The sequence below is a fragment of the Pogoniulus pusillus genome, chromosome 2 (assembly GCF_015220805.1).
Source record: "Pogoniulus pusillus isolate bPogPus1 chromosome 2, bPogPus1.pri, whole genome shotgun sequence".
Lineage (NCBI taxonomy): Eukaryota > Metazoa > Chordata > Aves > Piciformes > Lybiidae > Pogoniulus > Pogoniulus pusillus.
Genome location: NC_087265.1, coordinates 30,488,717 through 30,510,338, shown reverse-complemented (window position 1 = coordinate 30,510,338; position 21,622 = coordinate 30,488,717). Strand labels below are relative to the sequence as shown.

The 21,622-nt window shown below is 47.2% G+C and overlaps 1 protein-coding gene across 4 annotated transcripts in view; it reads right to left on the bottom strand.

Moving 5' to 3' along the window:
- Positions 1-18,660: 18,660 nt before the first annotated feature.
- The window catches only part of VWC2L (von Willebrand factor C domain containing 2 like), a 64,160-nt gene continuing 61,198 nt past the window's right edge, over positions 18,661-21,622 (bottom strand). For 3 of the 4 annotated variants that reach the window (XM_064158995.1, XM_064159010.1, XM_064159002.1), the window contains one exon: positions 18,661-20,839. In XM_064158995.1, the coding sequence (XP_064015065.1) occupies positions 20,691-20,839 (149 nt within the window). In that variant the 3' untranslated portion in view covers positions 18,661-20,690. The remainder of the gene's footprint in view (positions 20,840-21,622) is intronic. The other variant, XM_064159044.1, reaches the window with a different exon arrangement.

The following is a 21,622-nucleotide window of genomic DNA, read 5'->3' as shown; positions in this document are numbered from 1 at the left end:
AATCAGGCCACACTGTTGCAAAAGCCAGCAAAGCAGGCTTCAGTATTAGCTTAAAAAGTACTGCAAGAGGTCTTTGGACAGGCAGCTATAATTGGCTGGGGACTGGGCAGCAGTGCCTCGGATGGAACAAATGAAGATTCAGCTGCTTTTAATAGCAGCGCAGCATGTTCTATCTTTTCAGACTTGTTTGATTTAAATTAACGATACTTTAACTGGTGTTAAATTGCCCTTAAAAGCAGGAGAACATTTTGTGTGTAATCAGATGGGGGAAGGGGAGGAAAGCTCCCACCTGGCTTTTTTTTTTCACCCCCTATAGAGAAGAAGCGTATTCTGTGCCTCAATTTAATTCCTGGCAGGAGGTCTGGTCTGATGAAGTAGCAGAGAACCATCAGCAGCTCCTGCTGTGTGCTTGAGACACTGGTGTCATTCAGCAAGCAGAGGTGCTAAGGCAGTGACAGGCAAAGGGATGCCTGGTACCCACACTTTTGTTACACAGCAAGGGGTTGCCATGTCTTGATTTCCTGGATTTTGGAACTATTGGGAGAAGAGTGCAGTGTCATGACGGTACCTACCCTGCACATCTAAGAGTGTTTAAGAAGCAGAGAGGTTTCTTCCCTGGTGGGCACAGCTGCATAAGCCCAACAGCGCTTTCTCAGGTCTGGATTTACTTTGGGACTATGGCAGTTGGGTTGCAGTGCACACACTGAGCAGCAGTGCTGTGCTGTGCTGCCGTGAGTGCACAAGAACGAGCAGTGCTTACCTTCACAGGCCTGTCAGCTAAACAAATACATGGTGAGAGCGGGGTTAAAATATGTATGAAAAAATAGGGTGTGACGTAACAGCTAAGCTGGCTGCCTTGCTCAGCTTGCTGAACTGATAAAAATGTACTTCTGGGTTAGTTGCTGGGTTAGTTTCCTCCTAGTTTAGTGAATTCCTTCTAATAGAGGAGTCCAAAGAAGTATTTTTAGGTAGAGGGAGCAGGTGTGAGGCTTTTGGCAGCAATCAGCTAGGGCTCCATTGCTATACAGAGGCCTTCAAAGTGAGGTTTTCTGATTGCCATAAACACTTGTGCTCTCCACAGTCCCCTGCGAGGGTTCCAGTTGCTTTGGCAAGGCTTGTACTGGGTCCTACTGGCAGCCTGACCAGGGAAATGCTCTCCTGCTCCACTGGAAGGGTCAGTTTTGAACAGCTGATGCCTGGGGAAAGCCCAGACCAGCTTAAGTTTGGATCCAGCTGGAAGCCAGAGTCTCTAGCAAAATTTAACTTCTTTTTTTCTGCAGCATAAAATATCAGAAGGAACGTTTAAAAATAAATTAAAATAGGCTACCTTTTAATTGAATTAAATATTTATATGGATAATGCAATCAGTGCTGTATTGATTGCATTAGTCACAATGATGTTTAATTCAATTAAGTCCACAGTGCTGGATCTTTTTCTTCCCCCGTGTTTGTTGTATGCCGTGCAGCAATGTACTGCCCATATGCTCGGCCCAGCTGTGTCCCCCAGGTTTGTTCTAGGAAAGCAAGAGGTGATAGCATGGAGAGGGCAAAAGAGCCAAGCTGCTCTCCAGGCTAGATTCCTTCATGGGCCCTCAGGTTGACTGTAAAAAGTCAAGGCCACCTGGATGGTGGATGTAAGCCGGTTTCAAACCAGCTGCTGTGTGTGTGATGCGTAGGTGTTAAAGCCCAGACACAGTCAATATTGCTATCAATGTAAATATTGCCCATGGTCTCCCTGTGCTCTGGAGCCTCAGCTCCATGCAGTGTTTCATTCCTGCTCTCAGCAGTCGAGTTCCAGCAGCTGCAGGTGACAAAATGGGAAGATTTTTCTACCCTAAGCTCTCTGACAGGCTTCTGAAGATGTGCCAGATTTGAGTTTTAAACTCAGCCAAACTGGAGTGATTTTTATCTGTGGTTGCAGGCAGAAGGTGTTTATTATATTAAAAGTCACCATTTTGTTTAACTGAAAAATTAGAGGCAGAGGTTCTCCCCAGCAAAACCCACCCACAGAACAGGATTTCTGGTCTCTGGTTCTTTGCTTGCTGTGTACAAATTAAACCAGGTGTGGTAAAAATACCTGGCAACAACCTGGGGTAAGCACTCAGTGGGTGTTTCCAAGACTTTCCATGGAATTCTGGCTTCTGGGTTTAGAAAAACTGCTGGATAAAATTGACCTTGATTCAATAATGAGGAATGGAGAAACTCCTTACACTGCAGATGAAGCTCCCATGGTCTCTGCAGCAGCATATATCTGTGGCGTAGAAGTGGGGTGTTCCTATCCAGCTCAGGTCTTGCTCTCCCACACAGCATGACACCAGGCTTGGGAGGCTTCTTGGGCACGTAGCCTACCTTGCACCCTGGGCTAGTGTAGAACACAACTGATGCTGCTGGCAAGGCAAGCTTTTATCAATCCTGATGGATATTGAGGAAGAGAAAGTAGGAGGAGAAAAGAGGCTGGGATTTCTTTTGTCCTTGTTGCATCCTGCATACATGGAGCTGTGAAGAGAACAAAGGACTGAGAGCTCCAGCACCAAGAGAGTTTTTGACAGGTCCAACTCCTGTTTTGGCAGGCACTGGGAGTCCCACATTGGTACTGACAGCTTCTGGCTGGCTTCAGATGGTAGATGAAACTGTGGCCTCTCCTGATTTAGGAAGAAGATGGCCATTGGCTGTGACTGCCAAGGAGGCTGAATCACAATTTTCTTCTCAACCCTACAGATGATAAATCTTTGTACACTTTATAATATTTTATCATGGAGCAAAATACATCTGAGTGCAGCAGGGAGAGAGGCTGTAGCCAGCCCCTGGGATGAGTTGTGTATTTCCACACCTAATTAGTGCATATTTAGGTAAATTTTGAAACTGTCTTTGTGCATTAAATTATAATGTTCACTTCTCCTGCTCTTGTTCTTTCTCCTTTCTCCTCACATCACTGAAAGAAAAGTGCAGAACTCCTGGAATGAATTGGAATGAGGCTGATCTGTGCCTCCAGTGCCGTGGTCACCCCTACCTCTTCTGTTCCTGTTTCACAATGTGCCCAGGCTGCTCCAGGTATTTATTTTAATCTTCAAAATGATGACCCCAGAAAAAAGTTCAAATTTTTGCCTGCTTGGAAGACTGAACAGTTGATTTCTCTAGGCAGCTGTGTCTGGGGGTGGTGCCCCATGGCATGATGCCTGTGTATCACTAGGAAAAGACACCTTCTGGCGCTGTTTCCTCAAGCAATGAGGGATTGCTTTTCCCATGGCAGGTGGGAGCTTAGGCACCCAAAGGATGGGGAGGTTCATTTTGTTTCTTCCCAGGCCAGCACAAGAACTTGAAGGAGCCCATGTAGTGAATGGTGTTACCCTGTCCACCAGTCAGGTACCCTATGGTGATAAGCTGTGTTGGAGCAAGCAAAGCCATTTCAGCTCCATTACCACAGCCTCCAGCAGTGAGCTTGGCAATGATTGCACAGAGAGACGGGCAAAGGAAGAGAAAGTTCCAAGACAAATCTTGTGTGTGGCAGTGCAAAAGGTTTATGCAGGTGGAGCAAAGCTCTGCCCTTGAGGTGAGCAACAAAATCATTCTGCAAGAGAGGCAGCTGCAAAGCTCAGTTTCCAAAATCTCAACTCTCCAGACCCCTGCATTTTTTTTTCCCTCAAGGTTTCTCTGCCCAGACCAAATCCAAAAGCTTGCTCTAATCATCTTGCATTTGCAGCCACCTTCACATAGGTCTGTGTCCTTGCCATGTCCACCTCAGTTTTTTTACAGACCTATACCTGCATTATAGCATTGACACACCATGGTTCCCAGACATTTCCTTTTAATGGATTCTGCATTAGTAGCTAGTATCGGGAAATCTAGTACCAAAAGGTTAATGTACCTCCATTAGTCCTCCCCCCCCCAACACACACACACTTTCTTTATGTGCTAGTAGAATACAACCAATTTCAGTAAATACATTGGGTCTGGACAGGGTCTGTAAGCACTTGAAATTCTGTACGTGCAAAGCTGTGAGGCCATTAATATTGTTCTGTCGAGGCACTGTGGGTAGCATGGGATTTGCAGTGTGTTGAATGATACCTTTCAAGTATTTTCCAACGTTTCTTTTCCTCTGGGGGTTTGGAGAGCTGCTCTTTTCATGAAGCAGATTGCTCTGCATCTCCTGCAGCAGCAAGGGAAGCTGTGCTTTCACCCATGTGCTCTCTCAGCTATAGGCAAGCTAAGGAGGAAGGATGCTGAGGCAGCTCAGGCTGTTGTGTGGGCAGCTGAGCTGGCTTTAACAATTTCTCAACCTGCAGCAAATGGTTTTCTCCCTTCTCTCCCCAAAGCCAGCATGACAATATCTGCTCCTGCTAATTGGAGTGAAGCTGAACTCTTAAGTGTTTTCACATTGCATTCTCTGAACTGCACTTCAGACAAGGTCAAACTTTCTCACTGAAAAAAATCTATTGCTCTAATGGCCACAAGTGGCATGCAGGAGGGTAGGGAGGGCTGGCTATTTGTTTGCCTCCTGGTATATTTATGATTTTCAGAACTTGCCACATTCTTTAGCCAAAAACCTTATGTTTTAGCACTGCAGGCCTTTGAAAGTTAAGAACTTGGGTCATGATACTCTGCCTGGATGTCTTTGCGTTAGCACAGTGAGCATGGGCTAACCTACTCACCCTTGCAGCCAGCTGCCAAGGCCTTACTGGAGACCCACACCATTGCCCTTCCCATGCACTCCTGTCCACCTCAAGCCCAGACTTAGCCTTCAGGTCTCTGGTTTCTCCAAGGTCTAACTTGGTTCTCCAAGCTCCATGGTATCCCCTTTGCCAATCCTGGCAGAGCTGAGGGCCTGTGCAAGATGAAGAATGTTATCACTGCTCTGTCAATCATCAGCTGCTGATTTTTGCAGTTTGTCACTGTTATTTCCCAGTACCACACAGCTGCTGGGATGGAGGACTCATGTCTGGCAAGAACAGCTGAGAGTCGTGGAGAACATCTGTAAGGATCTTACCTGAGCCCCAGTATGGACACCTCTGTGATGACCATTGCAGGCTGAACTGCTGCAGGATGATCTTCCACTGGGTCTGAGTCTTAGTTCTGCAAGGTGCAACATCCTTATGCTCCTGACTTTGGCAGCTATCCAGGTAAGCTCTCCTCTACTGGAGGCTCTCTGATGTGAAGGTATTTAGGTGAAACAGGAGCACACAAAGGCAGATGCACGAGCGGCTCGGGGTATGCAAATGCAAAATGTTGCAGAGTCAAGGCCAAAAGAAAAGAAAAAAAAGTCCCATGTGCTTTAATTTCCCTTAATGAGAAACCATTCACAGCTTTCCATTTCTGATCTGTATCTTTCCACTTCTATTCTAATGGTAATTACTGGAGCAGTTTATTAACAACGAAATCATTTGATAGCTTTCACGTATTCCCATATTTCAAGTATCTAACAACCTATTGATTCGATGGCTTGGCAGCATTCCTGATTGAGGACCTGGACTCAGGCTTTTTTTAAGCACTGTGATCATTCCACATGCAAAGGATAATTATTTTCCTGGTTGAAACAAGGGATGGATTGCAGGTCGATGGAGCCTACAGTATGGTCTTGTGTGTGATCCATGTCTCAGCCACAGCCAGAGGAAGCAAAATCAGTATTTTCCTTATAGAAGGACTTCAGAAAGTTGTCATTAAGTTGGATTTCTGATCCCTGAGTTACTACAGTTTGCAGCAAAAAGGTATGCAGCACATATGCCTAGAGCACCTACTCAGGACATTGAGTTGCTGGAGTGTATCCAGAGATGGGCAACAAAGATGGTGAAGGGTCTGGAGAGCAAGTCTTATGAGGAGCAGCTGAGGGACCTGGGATTGTTCAGCCTGGAGAAGAGAAGGCTGAGGGGAGACCTCTTTGCTCTCTACAGCTACCTGAAGGAGGTTATAGCAACCTCTTCTACCTAGTATCAAGTGATAAAATGAGAGGAAATGGCCTGAAATAGCTCTTGGGGAGGTTTAGATTTAATATTGGGCCAAAGGATTACTGAAAGGATGATCAGGCATTGGAACAGGCTGCCCAGGTTGATGGCAGAGTCACTGTCCCTGGAGGTCTTCAAGACACATCTGAAGATGGCACTTTGGGACATGGTGTAATGGCCATGATGGTGCCAGGTTGATGGCTGGACCCGATGATCTTAGAGGTCTTTTCCAACCAAAACAATTCTATGCTCTGTTTATGATGAGGTTTTGTGTTTGGAACCATGTGCCTTTCTTTCCACTGGGCCCCTGCAAGCTGCTGTGTGGACCAGGCTTTGCAACAACAATGGGTGTTTGTAGCCCTCACTTGTGCTGCAGGCTCGTGATGCTGCTGGCTGCTTCACCATCCCTGCTCTCACTTTCTGGATGGTGCCTCACTTTTTTCAAGGTGGCTGGAGAATTTTTTCCTGACAACTGTTTATGCTGGTACAGACGATCAGGGCACTACAAGAACATCTGGAGGGCTACTCAGCGGGTGATGAGTGAATCTTGCAACAGGCCACAAGCCCAGCCATGCTCTAACCACTGAGAGCTAACCAGCAGCCAGCGTGGCACTGCACTGGGTATGTGTGAGCTGTGTCAGAGTGTCACAGGAGTGAAAAAGGAGGTGGTGTTTCTGGAAGCACTGTGTGGCACAGACTGCTGTCATGCCTGCTGGAGATTTCTAGCAAAATATTCCCTATTATGTTGGAGGCCTACATGGGAATTGCACATCTGCTGTTGACTAGCAAGGAAACTTGCCTAGAGAGAGGTCCCAGCTAACTCAGTAAGCAAATGCCAGACACCTTTGGTTGTATCATGAGCCATTCTAGAAGCATTAAGGGGAGCAAAATGGGTGGAAGTCACTTCCTGGAATGGTCTTATGCAGGTTTGGAGACAACAGAAACATTTGACCTCTGTGAGAAGAAGCTACTGCCTGTGTCCTCTAAGGGCTTTCTATGTATGTGACCCTAATGGGCTTCCTAACTGGCTAATTATTCACACACTTCTGAAATGGCCTGTTTTGGTCACGCAATGTCTAGGTGACCCTACAAGCTATCGGGGACAAGGCACTGGGAGAACTTGAATTACAGGTTAGTCGTTTTCCCATCTAATATATCACAGACTGAAAGCTTTATGTCTTCAGAGCTTACTGTATTAATTTTATGCATGAGTGCTTTATTTTTTGCCATACGAGATATATCACTGGCTTACTAGAGCAGAGTATCATTAGACCTGGAAAGGGATTTGGTCACTTACACTTTGTCACCAAGGATCGTTGCACATAGATTATGTAGGGCTGTCCTGTGCCGTTTCTCATGTGTTTATGAAGTGATTATAAATATCGAACAGCATGCCTTCAGGGGACACTTGAGATCTGTTATTGCAGCCACATTTCATTTAGAAAGATGGCACACACGCCGTGATTTGTGCCTGGGGAGGGTCTGTTGAGGGGTTTGTCTGATGAGAAGACAGAAGTAGCCCGTTCTGCCTTGAGGCAGCTCTCCTTTGTTGGTTTTAATCTTAAGCCATGATCATTGTGCATCTTCTCATCCCAGTCACGTGTCCTGGTTGTGGGTGTCAAGAACAGGATCCTGAGACAAGCAGAGTACAACCTTGCCTCTGCTGGAGCCATTGACTAAATCACATGAAACTACTTTGGGTTCTTTGATTTTTTTCTGTCTCAGTTCAAGACATCAGTCTTGAAAACACAACCAGGTTGACTTTTCAGAAGTGCTAAGCCCTCAGTCTTTATTGTCTCAGTGGTGGGCTTTGTATATGAACCAGTGAAATACTGCTGTTTACCCTGAACAGTCAACTTCCCTCTCCACAAGTCAGCAGAAAAGAGCCTGTGGACATACCAACGGCTGAGGGATACTTGTGTCTCACCTTCTTGAGACCTCAGTGCCATTTCTCACAGCTTAAAGATGTCCCAGGAGCCCACCTCAGACATCTTCCACTCCTCAACTACTGAGACCAAAGGGCAGCCCTTATCTCCAAATTTTGCTTCCCATTTGCTGCCAAGGCTGCTAGTGAGCTGAGCTATTGACTCAAGTTTTTCAGAAGAGCTCTTGTTCCTCTTTGGTCACTTTATTTCCCACAAAACCAAATAACTAGTAAAGCACCAGACATGGGAGAGTCAGATAGTGGTTGGCTCAATGATCTTAAAGGTCTTTTCCAACAAAAATTACTCTGAGTCTGTGAAGGCTGAGCCTCTTCTGTAAACTGATGCTATAAACCCACGTTTCTCTTCATTTAAAGTTTCATATTAAGGCATTTCCTGCAGGGTACATAAAGCACAACCTGAAAACATAGCTGTTCTCCATGTCTGGATTTCCACTTAACAAGCAAACAACACAGGCCCACCCTTGATTAAGTGATACACCAAAGAAAGAAAACAACCCTCTGCTGTCTGCCTCTTAAACATTAATTAATGCTTCTGTGATCCATTAATGAAAAAGATCAGGATGAGAACAAGCAGGTGAGCAATAAAAAGGCTGTCTAAATTTGCCAACACAACTGATAGAAGCCCGCATTTGTGTTCTGAGACTGAAAATGCAGCCACATGATTTGTGACCAGGAGAAGGAGGAATTTCCATGTGTTACACAACTGCATGTATTTATTAGTTTGATGATGTACGCTGGGACTATTTCTCTTGGAAATGGCTTTTAGCTGAACATTTAATTTTCCTTCCTAAAGTTTGCTCTCACTCACAGTGATATGAACCACAGCTCCCTGCAATCAGCTATCCCAAAACTTTATTAATATCACTTGTTGTTGTTGTAAATGATCTCTTTCAGAACAAGCAATGAAGCTCTTGTTTTGCAGGCAGGCGAGCATGCCCTCGCCCCGTATCGTGTTGCATTGCCACAGCAGAGGAAGGACGAAGAATTTCTTAGGAGTTTTATTCTTACTGGGTTTTACTAATCCATCACATCACTAGTTACATCACGTTGACACCAGCTGCCCCTCCTCAGGAATTTCAGCCTGTGCACTAATTTAATGTGCCTCAATTGGCCTGGTTTCTGATGCGCTCTGTCCTACTGATACTGCATTTCCAGTCCGTGTCACTGCCACGTTAGAGAGCGCAGCTGAACAGCAGCCTCTGGAAAAGCACCAGGTTCACTTCTACCTGCAAAAGGAACACGTTTCCAAGGTCAGAGAGGTGGTACAGATTAGCTGGCACTAGATTAATAGCCATTCATCACCAAGTAGATCTAGAATCATGGAATGGTATCGGTTTTGGGAAAGGCCTTTAAGATCATCAAGTCCAACATCCAGCAGTGCCAAGTCATCACTAAAGCATGTCTCAGTGCGACATCTACATGTCCTTTAAATGCCTCCACCACTTCCCTGGGCAGCCTATTCCAGGGTCATGTCAATCCTTTTGGTGAAGACACTTTTTTCTAATGTCCAACCTAAACCTTCCCTGGTGCAACCCAGTTTCCAACCAGGTTGGAAGAGACCTCCAAGATCATACAGTCCAACCTAGCACCCAGCCCTACCCAGTCAACTAGACCATGGCACTAAGTGCCTCATCCAGGCTTTTCTTGAAGACCTCCAGGGACGGTGCCTCCACCACCTCCCTGGGCAGCCCATTCCAATGGCAAATCACTCTCTTTGTGAAGAACTTTGTCCTGACATCCAGCCTATACTTCCCCCGGCACATCTTGAGACTGTGTCCCCTTGTTCTATTGCTGGTTGTCTGGGAGAAGAGACCAACCCCCAAGTTTTGTTCTACCACTTGTTATTTGGGAGAACAGGCTGATGATCACCTATATGAGCAAACTGGATTGAGGTCCCTATTGCCCATACCCATGGTAAATGGAGCTATTAATACTGGGGCTGGGGAATGGCAAAAGCCTCCTGGTGTTGAAGGATGTATCATCCTTGCATGAGGCCAAGTTTTAACCTCCCACCTTCTCCAAGAGCAGGGTCTGGTCCAAATTCATGCATGTTTGACAGTAATGTGGCTCAGGCGTTTCCATCATTCTCTCTTTTGATCATTTCTAACCTGCTCAGTTTCTCTTTACTGGTAACAGAGAGGCTGTGACAGCCTAAGGTTTCCTGTAGGACAAGGCTTCAGCAGTGTTACCCAATGGCTGCCCCTGCACATGCAGGCAGCAAAATCTTTGCTATGTGTTAAGTTCCTACAGGTGTTTATATCCTGTCTCAAAAGCGAAGGTCAAACACCACTTGTTGGGTAATAGTGGTTGTGACAGTGGTGGTGAATGGTGCCACATCCAGTCCAGAGAGTGGTGGTGAATGGTGCCACATCCAGTTGGCAGACAGGCACCAGTGGTGTTCCCCAAGGATCACTGCTGGGCCCAGTCCTGTTCAATATCTTTATTGATGACCTGGACGAGGGGATTGAGTCCAGCATCAGTAAGTTTGCAGATGACACCAAGCTAGGAGCAGGTGTGGATCTGATGGAAGGTAGGAGAGCCTTGCCGAGGGACCTGGACAGGCTGGATGGGTGGGCAGAGGCCAATGGGATGAGATTTGAGAAGGCCAAGTGCAGGGTTCTGCACTTTGGCCACAACAACCCCAAGCAGTGCTACAGCATGGGGACAGAGTGGCTGAAGAGCAGCCAGGAGGAAAGGGACCTGGGGGTACTGATAGATAGTAGCTGAAGATGAGCCAGCAGTGTGCCCAGGGGGCCAAGAGAGCCAATGGCATCCTGGCCTGCATCAGGAACAGTGTGGCCAGTAGGACAAGGGAGGTTATTCTGCCCCTGTACTCAGCACTGGTCAGGCCACACCTTGAGTACTGTGTCCAGTTCTGGGCCCCTCAATTCAAGGGAGATATTGAGGTGCTAGAAGGTGTCCAGAGAAGGGGACAAGGCTGGTGAGGGGCCTGGAACACAAACCCTATGAGGAGAGGCTGAGGGAGCTGGGGGTGTGCAGCCTGGAGTAGAGGAGGCTCAGGGGTGATCTTATTACTGTCTACAACTACCTGAAGGAAGGCTGTGGCCAGGTGGGGGTGGCCTCTTCTCCCAGGTAACCAGCAACAGAACAAGGGGACACAGTCTCAAGTTGTGCCGGGGTAGGTATAGGCTGGATGTTAGGAGGAAGTTCTTGCCAGAGAGAGTGATTGGCATTGGAATGGGCTGCCCAGGGAGGTGGTGGAGGCACCGTCCCTGGAGGTGTTCAAGAAAAGCCTGGATGAGGCACTTAGTGCCATGGTCTAGTTGACTGGCTAGGGCTGGGCGCTAGGTTGGACTGGATGATCTTGGAGGTCTCTTCCAACCTGGTTGATTCTATGATTCTATGAAAAGCATATCTGACAAAATGACAGAGCAAGTCTAGGGTGCATGTGGACTTCTCTGAATCTCCTCTCCATCCTGCTCAAGGTTAGAATCACAATGACCAGGCCTGGCCAGTGAAACTTTCCATCCTGAGCTAACTCCTTCAAAGGATGCATGTCTGCTTCACTGGTCAGAAATCTGGACATGTCTCTGCCTAAATTTCACAGTATCACAGTATTACCATGGCTGGAAGAGACCTCATAGATCATCAAGTCCAACCCTTTACCACAGAGCTCAAGGCTAGACCATGGCACCAAGTGCCACGTCCAGTCCTGCCTTGAACAGCTCCAGGGACGGTGACTCCACCACCTCCCCGGGCAGCCCATTCCAGTGTCCAATGACTCTCTCAGTGAAGAACTTTCTCCTCACCTCCAGCCTAAATTTCCCCTGGCGCAGCCTGAGGCTGTGTCCTCTCGTTCTGGTGCTGGCCACCTGAGAGAAGAGAGCAACCTCCTCCTGGCCACAACCACCCCTCAGGTAGTGGTAGACAGCAATAAGGTCACCCCTATCTTTATGCTGACCTACTCCTCAGGATCTTCCCTCAGTGAGCAACTTCTTATTTCTGCTTTTAACACGGTTTCAAAGCAGGAAATTCCTGTATTTCTGCTACAAGGCATCATGGTCACTGGTAGCACACAAAACTTCGGGGGAGTTTGGCCTAGGGAGCGATGAGTTTGTTTTGCCATCTGCTGTCTCCGATCCAGAGGCGTGGAGCACAGGCTGCTGCTAAGTTTTGGTGAGAGTTGTGACTGCAACTGAGACTCAGGCTCCAGCTGGATGGAGACAAGCCTTGTATCGTCTCAGGAGCAGGCAGGGAAACTCTCATAGTCTCACACCATCTGCAGTATTTCCACCCTCCTGTGATTTATGCTCTTGCCTCTTGTCCCACACTGTTCCCTACCCCAGGGAGACTTTATCACCGTTGGGGAAATTCTTAGGGCTGTCTTTCCCTTCATGCCTTTTTGTTCCTGATCTTGAGGCACCTTCACCTCCTTCCATTTGTCATTTTCCATCCTGCTGACTAAACCAGTAGGACTTAGGATGTTTTAAGTAAAACCACAAGGGCCAAAAGAGCCTGTGGGGCTTCACAGCCTGCTAACAAACACACTTTGTTTCCCAGGCACCTCTCCATTTGTTTTCTTTTCCTGCTGGCAGCGTGAGGAGGGGCAACACTGTGATTTGTTTAGAAATGCAATTAGCCCAAGTGTGCAGGCCTGCAGCAAGCCAAGAGGATAACCTTGAATCCAGGGAAAGTTAGGGGGAATTGAAAGCCATCTGCAGCTCCAATGGGTCCCCACGCACCCCTTCAGCTTGCAGTTGCTATTCATGCCGATAAAGTGCCAGAAGATCTGCAATACAATGGGAAATTGCTTCTTTGGGTATTGTAGCATCTTGACTTAGAAGTGCTTTAACCTTGGCCTCATGCTTCCTGCGGGGCCCGTTGTATTTGCTGCAGAAGTACTGACACCAGCCAGGAACGGGTAGGATTTTTCAGCTGAGTAAAATTAAAACCTGAAACCTTTACCATCCTCTCGATGCCAGACATGCTCTACCTGCATTAACTTGAGCTTAATGGACTGCAAAATGAGCGCTTCAGCACGTATGGGAGTGGATTATTTGTGGAAGAGCAAGTTCCTCACATTTTTTATCTCTTCTCTTCACCAAAGCTTTTGTCCTTTAAAATTAAAAAAAAAAAAAAAAAAAAAAAAAAAGGAAAGGAAAGGAAGGGGTAAAAGGAAAAAAAAAGGTAAATGGCAAATACAGTTACATTAAAGGAACACAGCTGGGCCCTAAGAAGCCAGGAAAGATGCCATAGACACTTAAGGTACCACTTTTCAGCAGGCCAGCTGAATGTCTCACCCTGGTTTCAGTGTAACCTCTCCTCAACGGAAGACCCAAGGCTCCTAAAGCCAGAGAGTGCTGGTCCCAGTCATCTCAGTGTCTTGCACACTGGATGTGCAGTTGATGGTAGGAGGCTCTTGTCTTTGTAATCTGCTCTGAGACATGGTCTCCACTCTCTTCATCGTGCATCATTCAGAGGGATGTGGTATAGCCTGCAAGCCTCTTTATTCACCTGCATTCTTGGAGGTTTGCCTTCCGGACTCATACTCATACGATTCTTTTCCTGAACTCCCTAGGCTGGGATGTGACTCTTTTTCCAAACATCAAGCCAAGCCACCAGTGAAATACTGAAGGAATAATTCCATGCAGGTAACAGGATAACCCCTATGGGTAACCAGGTTTGAGGGTGGCACAACAGTATCACACACACAGTATCACAGTATTATCAGGGTTGGAAGAGACCTCACAGATCATCAAGTCCAACCCTTTACCACAGAGCTCAAGGCTAGACCATGGCACCAAGTGCTACATCCAACCTTGCCTTGAACAGCCCAGGGTCTCTTCAAGCTTTTATGGGTTACCACTATAGAGAACAGCAGCATGAAACATTCTGTGTGCTTGTGCTGTGATGGCCAGAAATACTTTGGCTGTGTTCTTCCCAGTGCCAGATGCCTTACAGTCTAAATGAGCATCTTAAATAGTGGCATTAATTATTATTGACATCCTGCTCTGTCCCACTGTAACAAGTCTAAAAGCTCTTCCTCTCTTTCCCCAGATTGCCATCTCTTCTATCTGATGCAAACATCAGACAGTCACACAGCAAAGGGTTGTCCCACAGGATTCTGCTGGTCTGGCCAGGTGAGCACAGAGGAACCTGCATTGCATGGAGGGCATAGCTCTGAGCTTGCAGACGGAGTCAGGCATGGGTACCAGCACCAGGGATGCTGCAAGGTCTGGGTATCAGGAAGGTCACATTGAGAAGGATGCCCTGAAACTGTCAGATAGCTTGGTGCTACTTGACCCACTCTCTTGCCGCACCCTGTGAAAAGCCCAGTGTCAAGAAAATTAGACTGGCAGCTCCCAGGGACACAGGTAACTAATCACTTGGTGACCTCAGGGGAACTGGTGTGCTCAGAGGACATCAGCTCCCCAGGCCAGGAGAGGCTGTATCCATCTCTTGCTCAGTGGCAATTGATAACACGCACTTGGTTCCCTGCCCAAAAGATAAGGCCATCTGTGTACACAGTTGCAGCTGTCAGACGTCCCCCTGGCCTCAGCAGGGAGGACACCCTCTAGCAAAGATGGGAAAGCAGTACAGGTCTGTGCCATCCTAAAGGAACTCAATTTAGCTTTCTTGTTGGGTTTTGTCTTCCCTCCCAGTTTCCTAGTGCATAATTATCCCTTTGTCTGTGCTTGCCACATCTTGGCAATGGCTTATTCTTCCCTGCCTTGGGCTGGTTACACACATAAAGGAGAGTAAAGGCCCTAAATAATATTTTATATAGCTTAATATAGAACCCTTGGATACAGCAGGGCCTCTGATTGATGGGATATTGGTGCTGGGCTGCCTGCTCCCCGTTCAGACTGTCAGGACAGGTGTCCATGGGTGCAGGGAAGGGACCTGCCAGAAGGAGTGATTCAGTGCTCAAGGGCAGTTCCCTGGAGTTCAGATGATATGTTGTAGGTGTTTCTGTGGGACTTATATATTTTTATTTGTGTGTGGAGCTGCTGGGGAAAAAAAAATCCCATCCATCTACTCTGTGTTCTTCCTTTACTTGCATGCCAATCCATGGCCATGGTGGCTAAAAGGCTTCTAGTGTCAACTTCTGTCTATGTAGCTTGGAGGGTGAACCAAGTCCTACAAAATCCTGTGTACTGGGAAGCCCCTTAAAGAGAGCTTGGAGGATTTTCATCACCTTAGTATGTAAGCCAAAACAGTCACCTTCCCAGAACTGCTGTGCTAACAGGGAAGTGTATGTCACTGTGTCATGTTGGACCTTATCCCATGTTGGGTGTATGTGGATGCAAGCTTCTCAGTGCAGCCCTGTTGCAATAGGGTGTTGCTGACTCTCCTGGGAGCATACAGGACGAGTGTGGCTGAGTGGGAGCATGAACTGGCACCTGCTGATCACAGAGCTCCTCTAGATACTGAACTTAACCACGGTAAAAAGATGTTTTCCCTGAAGAAACCCAACAAATGAACAAAAATCACTCTGAAACCACAGGCAGTATATCTGCAAATATAAACAAACACATATGGTGTGTTAAATACGTGAATACAGGAGCTTGCCTCCTTTCCATGGGCTCTATTCCATGTGTTTTAAAAACCTAAGCTTCCACCCTGCAAAGGAAGGTGGAGTTTTGATTAATTTTTAATTCTCTATATTGACTTGCTGTTGCATGTGTTTCTGCTATCTGAAAGGCATTCATTTGCTCTACCCTCACATGTGCCCTCTTTTCCCTTAGCCACCAAAACGAAACACGTTACTGCTCAGCTGGAAGTCAAGGATTTGCTCTTTGCTGCTATATTTACCAGAGCTGTGGCTGAACAGGGGCTGCAGAAGTGGATTCAGCACGCCTGCTGGCTGGGAGAGCTGAGCCCCGGGACAGTCACATCAGATGGGACTCATTAGGTGTCACTGAATCCATTCTATGCTTCTGACTCGTGAATGATGGTGCTTAGGATGCTGGAGCATGGAGCCATCTGAATGGGAATGTAGGATGGAGAGTACCAAAAGTTCAGTTTTTTCCCAGCCTTAACCAGGTTTTGACTGTGCCTGGCAGGCTCCCAGGGGTGAATGACATTGGCCTGCTGATGCTGCTTTGCAGCTGCTCTGGAGCTGAGACAGCTCTCCCCCAGGGTGTGCAGGAAATAATCCCATAATCATAAAATAATCTTGGGTAATGGCATATTAATGAGGATGGAGGAAAGGTGATGCTCTCAGGGTGGGCTTTCCCACTGCTTGGAGGAGGCTGCACACAGCTGCTGCACATGAAGGGGGTAAAAGGATGGCATTACATTAACAGTGAGACTTGGATGTGAAGTACCTCAGCAGGAAGGGTCTCTCTGGCTCTGGGTGTGTTTCTGCAAAATTCACTGTTACTCATGACAAAGGCTTTTCCTCTAAGTTATCCACTCTCCAACCTGCTCTTTTTCTCCAATTTGAGATGTTTTGTCTCCCTTTTCTATCCAAGCCTCCTAGGCTGTGTCAGTCCTACCTCCTCTCACACTAGTCCTTTTATCTTCCATCTTTCCAATCCATCAACTCTGCTTTCCCCTGTTTTCTGCCTTACTCAGGCTCCTGCTCTTCTCAGCACCTTTCCTCACCTTTGCCCACCTTCTCTTTTCCATCTCCCACAAATACCTCTTGTATTTTCAAGTGTCTGTGCAGGGGGAGGGAAAGGACAGCACCTGTGGAGGAGGTTGTGCTCCCCCATCAAAGAACATATGTATCAGACACCTTTCCCTTGAGATGGCAGCCTCTGGAAGCCTCAAGATGAACCTTTCAACAAGATTAAAGAGATGGCATTAATTGCTATCGATCATGGGTCAACAAATTAAATTGCATCTGCAATTGCATCTCTGAAAGGTCTAAATGAGAAGAGTAGTTAATGGGTCTGGCTGGCCCAAAGCTGTGATTAATTAAAGGGAGAAATGAACTAAAACATTTAAAAAATAAAGCAGAAGAGAAAGAGATTGAGATGAAGCTGAGACTCTTTGATTCAGAAGAAATAAAAAAGGCATATCTGGAGAGTGCTCAGTGGGATTTCAAATCTTGGTTTCATTCTGTCTGGCCTGAGCTGGCTGTTACAAGGCAGAGTTGCTGGCAATGATTTGAGGGGCTATTGCTCTAAGCACTCCAAGTACTGTGGAAATATTGCCCACCCACAACCACCATCTCTTCCACAGAAACTCCCCATCATGTCTATTGCTCCTTTCTGCCATGCCAGTCCTTACCCTGCCTTGGCGGTCAGGCAGAGCTCTGTGATCCTTCAGGGGAAGCGTGAGCCTAATGGTGCTGGATTTGAGAGAATCAGATCCCTTCTACAGTCTGAGCCAGAACCTCATGGAACACCACTTAATTTATCTCCTTTGACACTCTGAGTTCAGATCACAGAATCAGAGAATGACAGGAGTTGGAAGGGACTTCTGGAGATCATCTAGTCCAGTTGACACTGTGCTGGCAAATGCCCCTCTTCTGCAGGAGCCAAATCTGGTAGTGTGTGTTTTCAGTCCCCCGGGGCTAAAGAGGTCACTCAATTGCAGCTCCTTCCTGCTAACCTTAACTGTATTTTTCCCTCTAGGAGGATAGGAGAAAAGAGGGACAGTACTTGAAGGGAGGCTACAAAGAAGCTGGGGAGGGACTTGTACAAGTGTTTGTGGTGATAGGATGAGAGAGATAGGATGGCTTTAAGGTGGAAGAGGGGAGATTTCAACTGGATATTTGAAAGAATTTCTTTACAGTGAGGATGATGAAACACTGGACCAGGGTTGCCCAGGGAAGCCATGGATATTCCCTCCCTGGAGGTGTTCAAGACCAGGCTGGACTGGGGTCTTGAGCAATCTGGTCTAGCGGAAGGTGTCCCTGCCCATGGCAGAGGGATTGGAACTAGGAGATCTTTAAGGCCCACTCCAACCTAAACCATTCCATGATTCTATATATCTGTGATGGACTCTGCAGGGCTTCTCCCTCATTTCACCCAAACACATACTCTGGGTCACCATTCGTGATCCTTCAGGTATGCCCTTGCCATCACCTCTATTTCTTCCATTGGTTTTTTCAGACTCAGTGCCCTTGAAAGGGTGAAGGGAAAAAAACCTGAACAGCCTCACGTTGCTTAGCAATCCCACTCGGCATGGAGGCTGCTTATCCCACTCCTCTTCATGTCAGAACCGGGAGTAAATTACTCCTGGGTGGGAATAAGGGCACTACTGTGACTCCTTGGGAAATAATGAAGCAGCACAGCATGGAATGGAGATGGTGCTTAATTAATAATGAAGAAAATAATAATATGTGGCACGTATAGTGCTGTACTTGTTCCAAGCGCTGTACAAACATTAACTACAGTAATTAAGCTGTAATTAATTAGAGTAACTACTAATCAGTGTAAATAATGATGCATCTGGAGGTACCAAACGGAGTTTGTGAACTGAAAGCAAATTTCTGTGTTCAGGAAATGGCATCAAATACAAAATGGCACCAGTAAAAGGCAAAACCAGATGGAAGTTAAAGCAAAAGCCTGGGAGTTGTGCTGGTCCACAATGGCTCCCCAGAAGCAAATCTTAGTTTGGTAAGTACCTTCTAACCAGGCAAAGCTGACTTGCTGATTTACTGCTGAGGATTTCTTTGTGCAACCCATCTCATCCATAAAACTCTCATGGCTATTTACATGTTCCAAGCCTGCTCCTCCCACCCCAGCTGCACTCATCAGTGCTGCAGACAACTAGGGGCTGGAGCAAGCGATGGAGAACTGGGAGCTTGAGGAGATGATAATCAGCAGAGTAAAATACACCACAAATATGTAATTTTGGTGGGTTTTGCTGTTTCACACACTTTATATTTAACAAAATATTTTTTTTAATAATATAGTCTTTTACACATCAAATATTGTTTCTAGACCCCTCCCCATTTTTTACAGATTTTTTTTTTCTCACTAGTTTCAGGCACACTATTGTTTGAAGAGTTTGAAACTGGATAGGCATTGACAGGCAGCAGCTTACAAAGAAATGTGGTGATGACTTCTGTAACGGCACTAGTTCAACCTGCAGGAAGGCAGTGCCAGCCAAAGCACAGCAATCACTGCACTAGTGCTCACCCTGACCCCTGCCCTCCCCTAAACCATGAAAGCAGGGAAGAAAGAAAAATGTAAAGGCAACAGTGTGCATAAACTGAGCCTGACCATGCCACTCCCTCGGAGGATGCTGTAAGCAGGATTTGCTGCCATTGCTGTTAAGAGCAGCCACTAGGCCGATGCCTGAACAAAACGAGCATCGTCATCCTCACGATCATGACTGAACAGCAGCAAACCAAGTGTGGATGATGATTGGAAAGGTTCCCGTGCTCACCTGGGCAGGGCAGAGCAGGGAAATTACATTAGTGTTTTTAATCTCACAGTATCACTTGGAAGGTGCAGCCTGAGAAAGGAAGAGGTGCCAAAAAAAACCCAAGGGGACCCTCAGCTGCTGGTGGGGACCACAGGGACTTGTCCTCTCAGCAGGCAGGCATTTAGCCATTTTCTAGAGAAAAACTTCACCAAGATCTGATTCCTGTGGACATGGCCAGTCCATTCTCAGTGCCCCTGTGCACCCTCACTTGCTGTATCCCCAGCAGTGTGGATGTTCCCTGGGATAGAAGAGAGCCAGGGCAGCTCCCTCACGCTGCAGTAAAGGGCCTTACCTGCCAGCTGAGATAGTTTAGTGCCAGCACATTGATGAGACGTGTCTGGAAACCTCCCTAAGGCCAACGGGCAAAGCAAGAGGATCAGATATTTTAACTCTTGGCAGCTGAGTCCTGCTATCATTGGAGTCAAGGAGCAATGCCCTTGGCTCCAGCAAGAGCAGAAGCAGTGCTAGCAAAGCAGTGTTCAGGCAAGACATCGGCAGCTGCTCAGCCCAAGAGCAAGTGGAGCTGGGCACAGGTGAGATGCTCCTCCCTCTCCTCCACTACCCATGCCCCAGCCAGGCATCACATAGACACAGCCTAGGGAAGATGTTGCTTTCCTGGTGCCGTTCCAGTGCTGAATTGTAAGCCCTGCCTGGCCGTGCAGATGGTGCTGGCTCATGCTCTGATCAAGGTCACGGTGACTGTGTAGGTGTCTTCAACTTTATTGTCCCCACTCAGTGGAGAAAGCAGAACACAGATACAGCTTGTGTCTGGGGTGTCTGGTCATATACCTGTGCATCTACCCTGGTCCTTCTGCAGGTTACATTCCAGATTGTTGGGGTTTTTTAACCCTTTCCTTTCTCTTTTGATTTCTACCTCCCTCCTGTCCTTGCCAGCCCCCCCCTCCCCTTTTTAGACACGATGAGAATGATCCATCGCTTCACTCACAGCTGTGTTGCCCTGATGATCCCAGCTTAGGAATAGGCTTTAAAAAACCCAAACCCGCAGTAGCAAACCCCCCTTAAATAAAAGTGGAAAACCCCACAGTCCACGTTGTAGAAGGTGAGAGCGGTGAACCAGTCGGTGTCTTGGAGCCATCACCAGTCCAAGAACTTGCGTGGGTTGCTTTTTCCTCCTTTCCTCCCCAAATCTGACCACAGCGTCCCTACCGAGCACTGGTAGTTACAAAAGCAGAGTAGATACCTAGATACTGGATACATAGTGTGTGAAGCGAGGGAACAGCAGGAGAGGGGGGAGAGGGAGGCCCTTCCCTGGGAGTAAAATTCTCTGCTTGTGTGAACCCCTCGCAGGATTTGCTGGTGACCCTGTTGCAGTTGATGGGAGGTCGGACACCTGTGCAGCATCGAAGCCATTCCTTTGTCATCATCGCCGTCCTCGGCAGCAGCAGCAGCAGCAGCAGCTGGCTGTTTGGCTGGCGGTGCCGCTGGCAAGGGGGACTGCCGCTACAGAGCCTGCTTGCCCTGGCACTCGCGCTTGGAGCACTGCGCTGGCTTCCACCAGTCCCCGTTGTGGCAGTGGCAGATGTTGCAGTCGTCCACCTTCACTTCGATGCCAGCGGGAATTATCGTGGTGCCTGCAAAGCAGTTAGGACCTGAAGAAACACAGGGGAGTAACAGAGGTCAGTGCTGCTTTGTTTTCAAACGGAGTGTCGCAGCTCTGCTGTAAGCCCCTGGGAGCAGGCAGGTGCTCAGCCCCAGCCCCTTCCTGTGCTCTGCCCAGAATGTTGCCGCTGCCAAAATCAGCAGCAATGCTCCCAGGCCTGCCCCCTGCCAAGCCTGTCCCAGGCCAATCACTTCTCTCATTGTTTTTTGTTTCCTTCGGATACTAAAGGCAAAAAACAAAAAGCCCTTGCAGCTTCCCTTATTCTGCTTCTGTACCCAGCTCCTGGTACAAAAGGTGTCCAATGCTCCATCGATGAACTTTGCTTTTCCTGTTCAGCTGCCCACCAGTTTGGCAGCTTTTGCTCCTAAAATTTGGCTGTGAGGTGGACAAGACCACGAATACAAGCATGAGGACACAGACAGCCTTCATTTTTCTAGCCCAGTGAGCATGCACTGAGCTACAGGGACCAGAGCTGATTCGCCCACCCAGGACGATGACAACTGTAACTCCAAGGAGCCCTCACCACAGCTTGGGCTTATTAACCATAAGTCATTTATAACAGCAAATTAATGAAAATAATTTACCTCTCAAATAAGCTTTCTGATAAAATATGTTGGTGGCTTTAGGGTTTTTTTTCCCTCTTAAGGGCAATTCATAGACTCATAGAACAGCTTTGGTTGAATTCCTTTAATCTGCTCATTGTTGGTACTGGGTTTGGCTTCTTGATAACACAATATCAAAGTGAACAGCAAGAGAGCAAGAATCTTCTCAC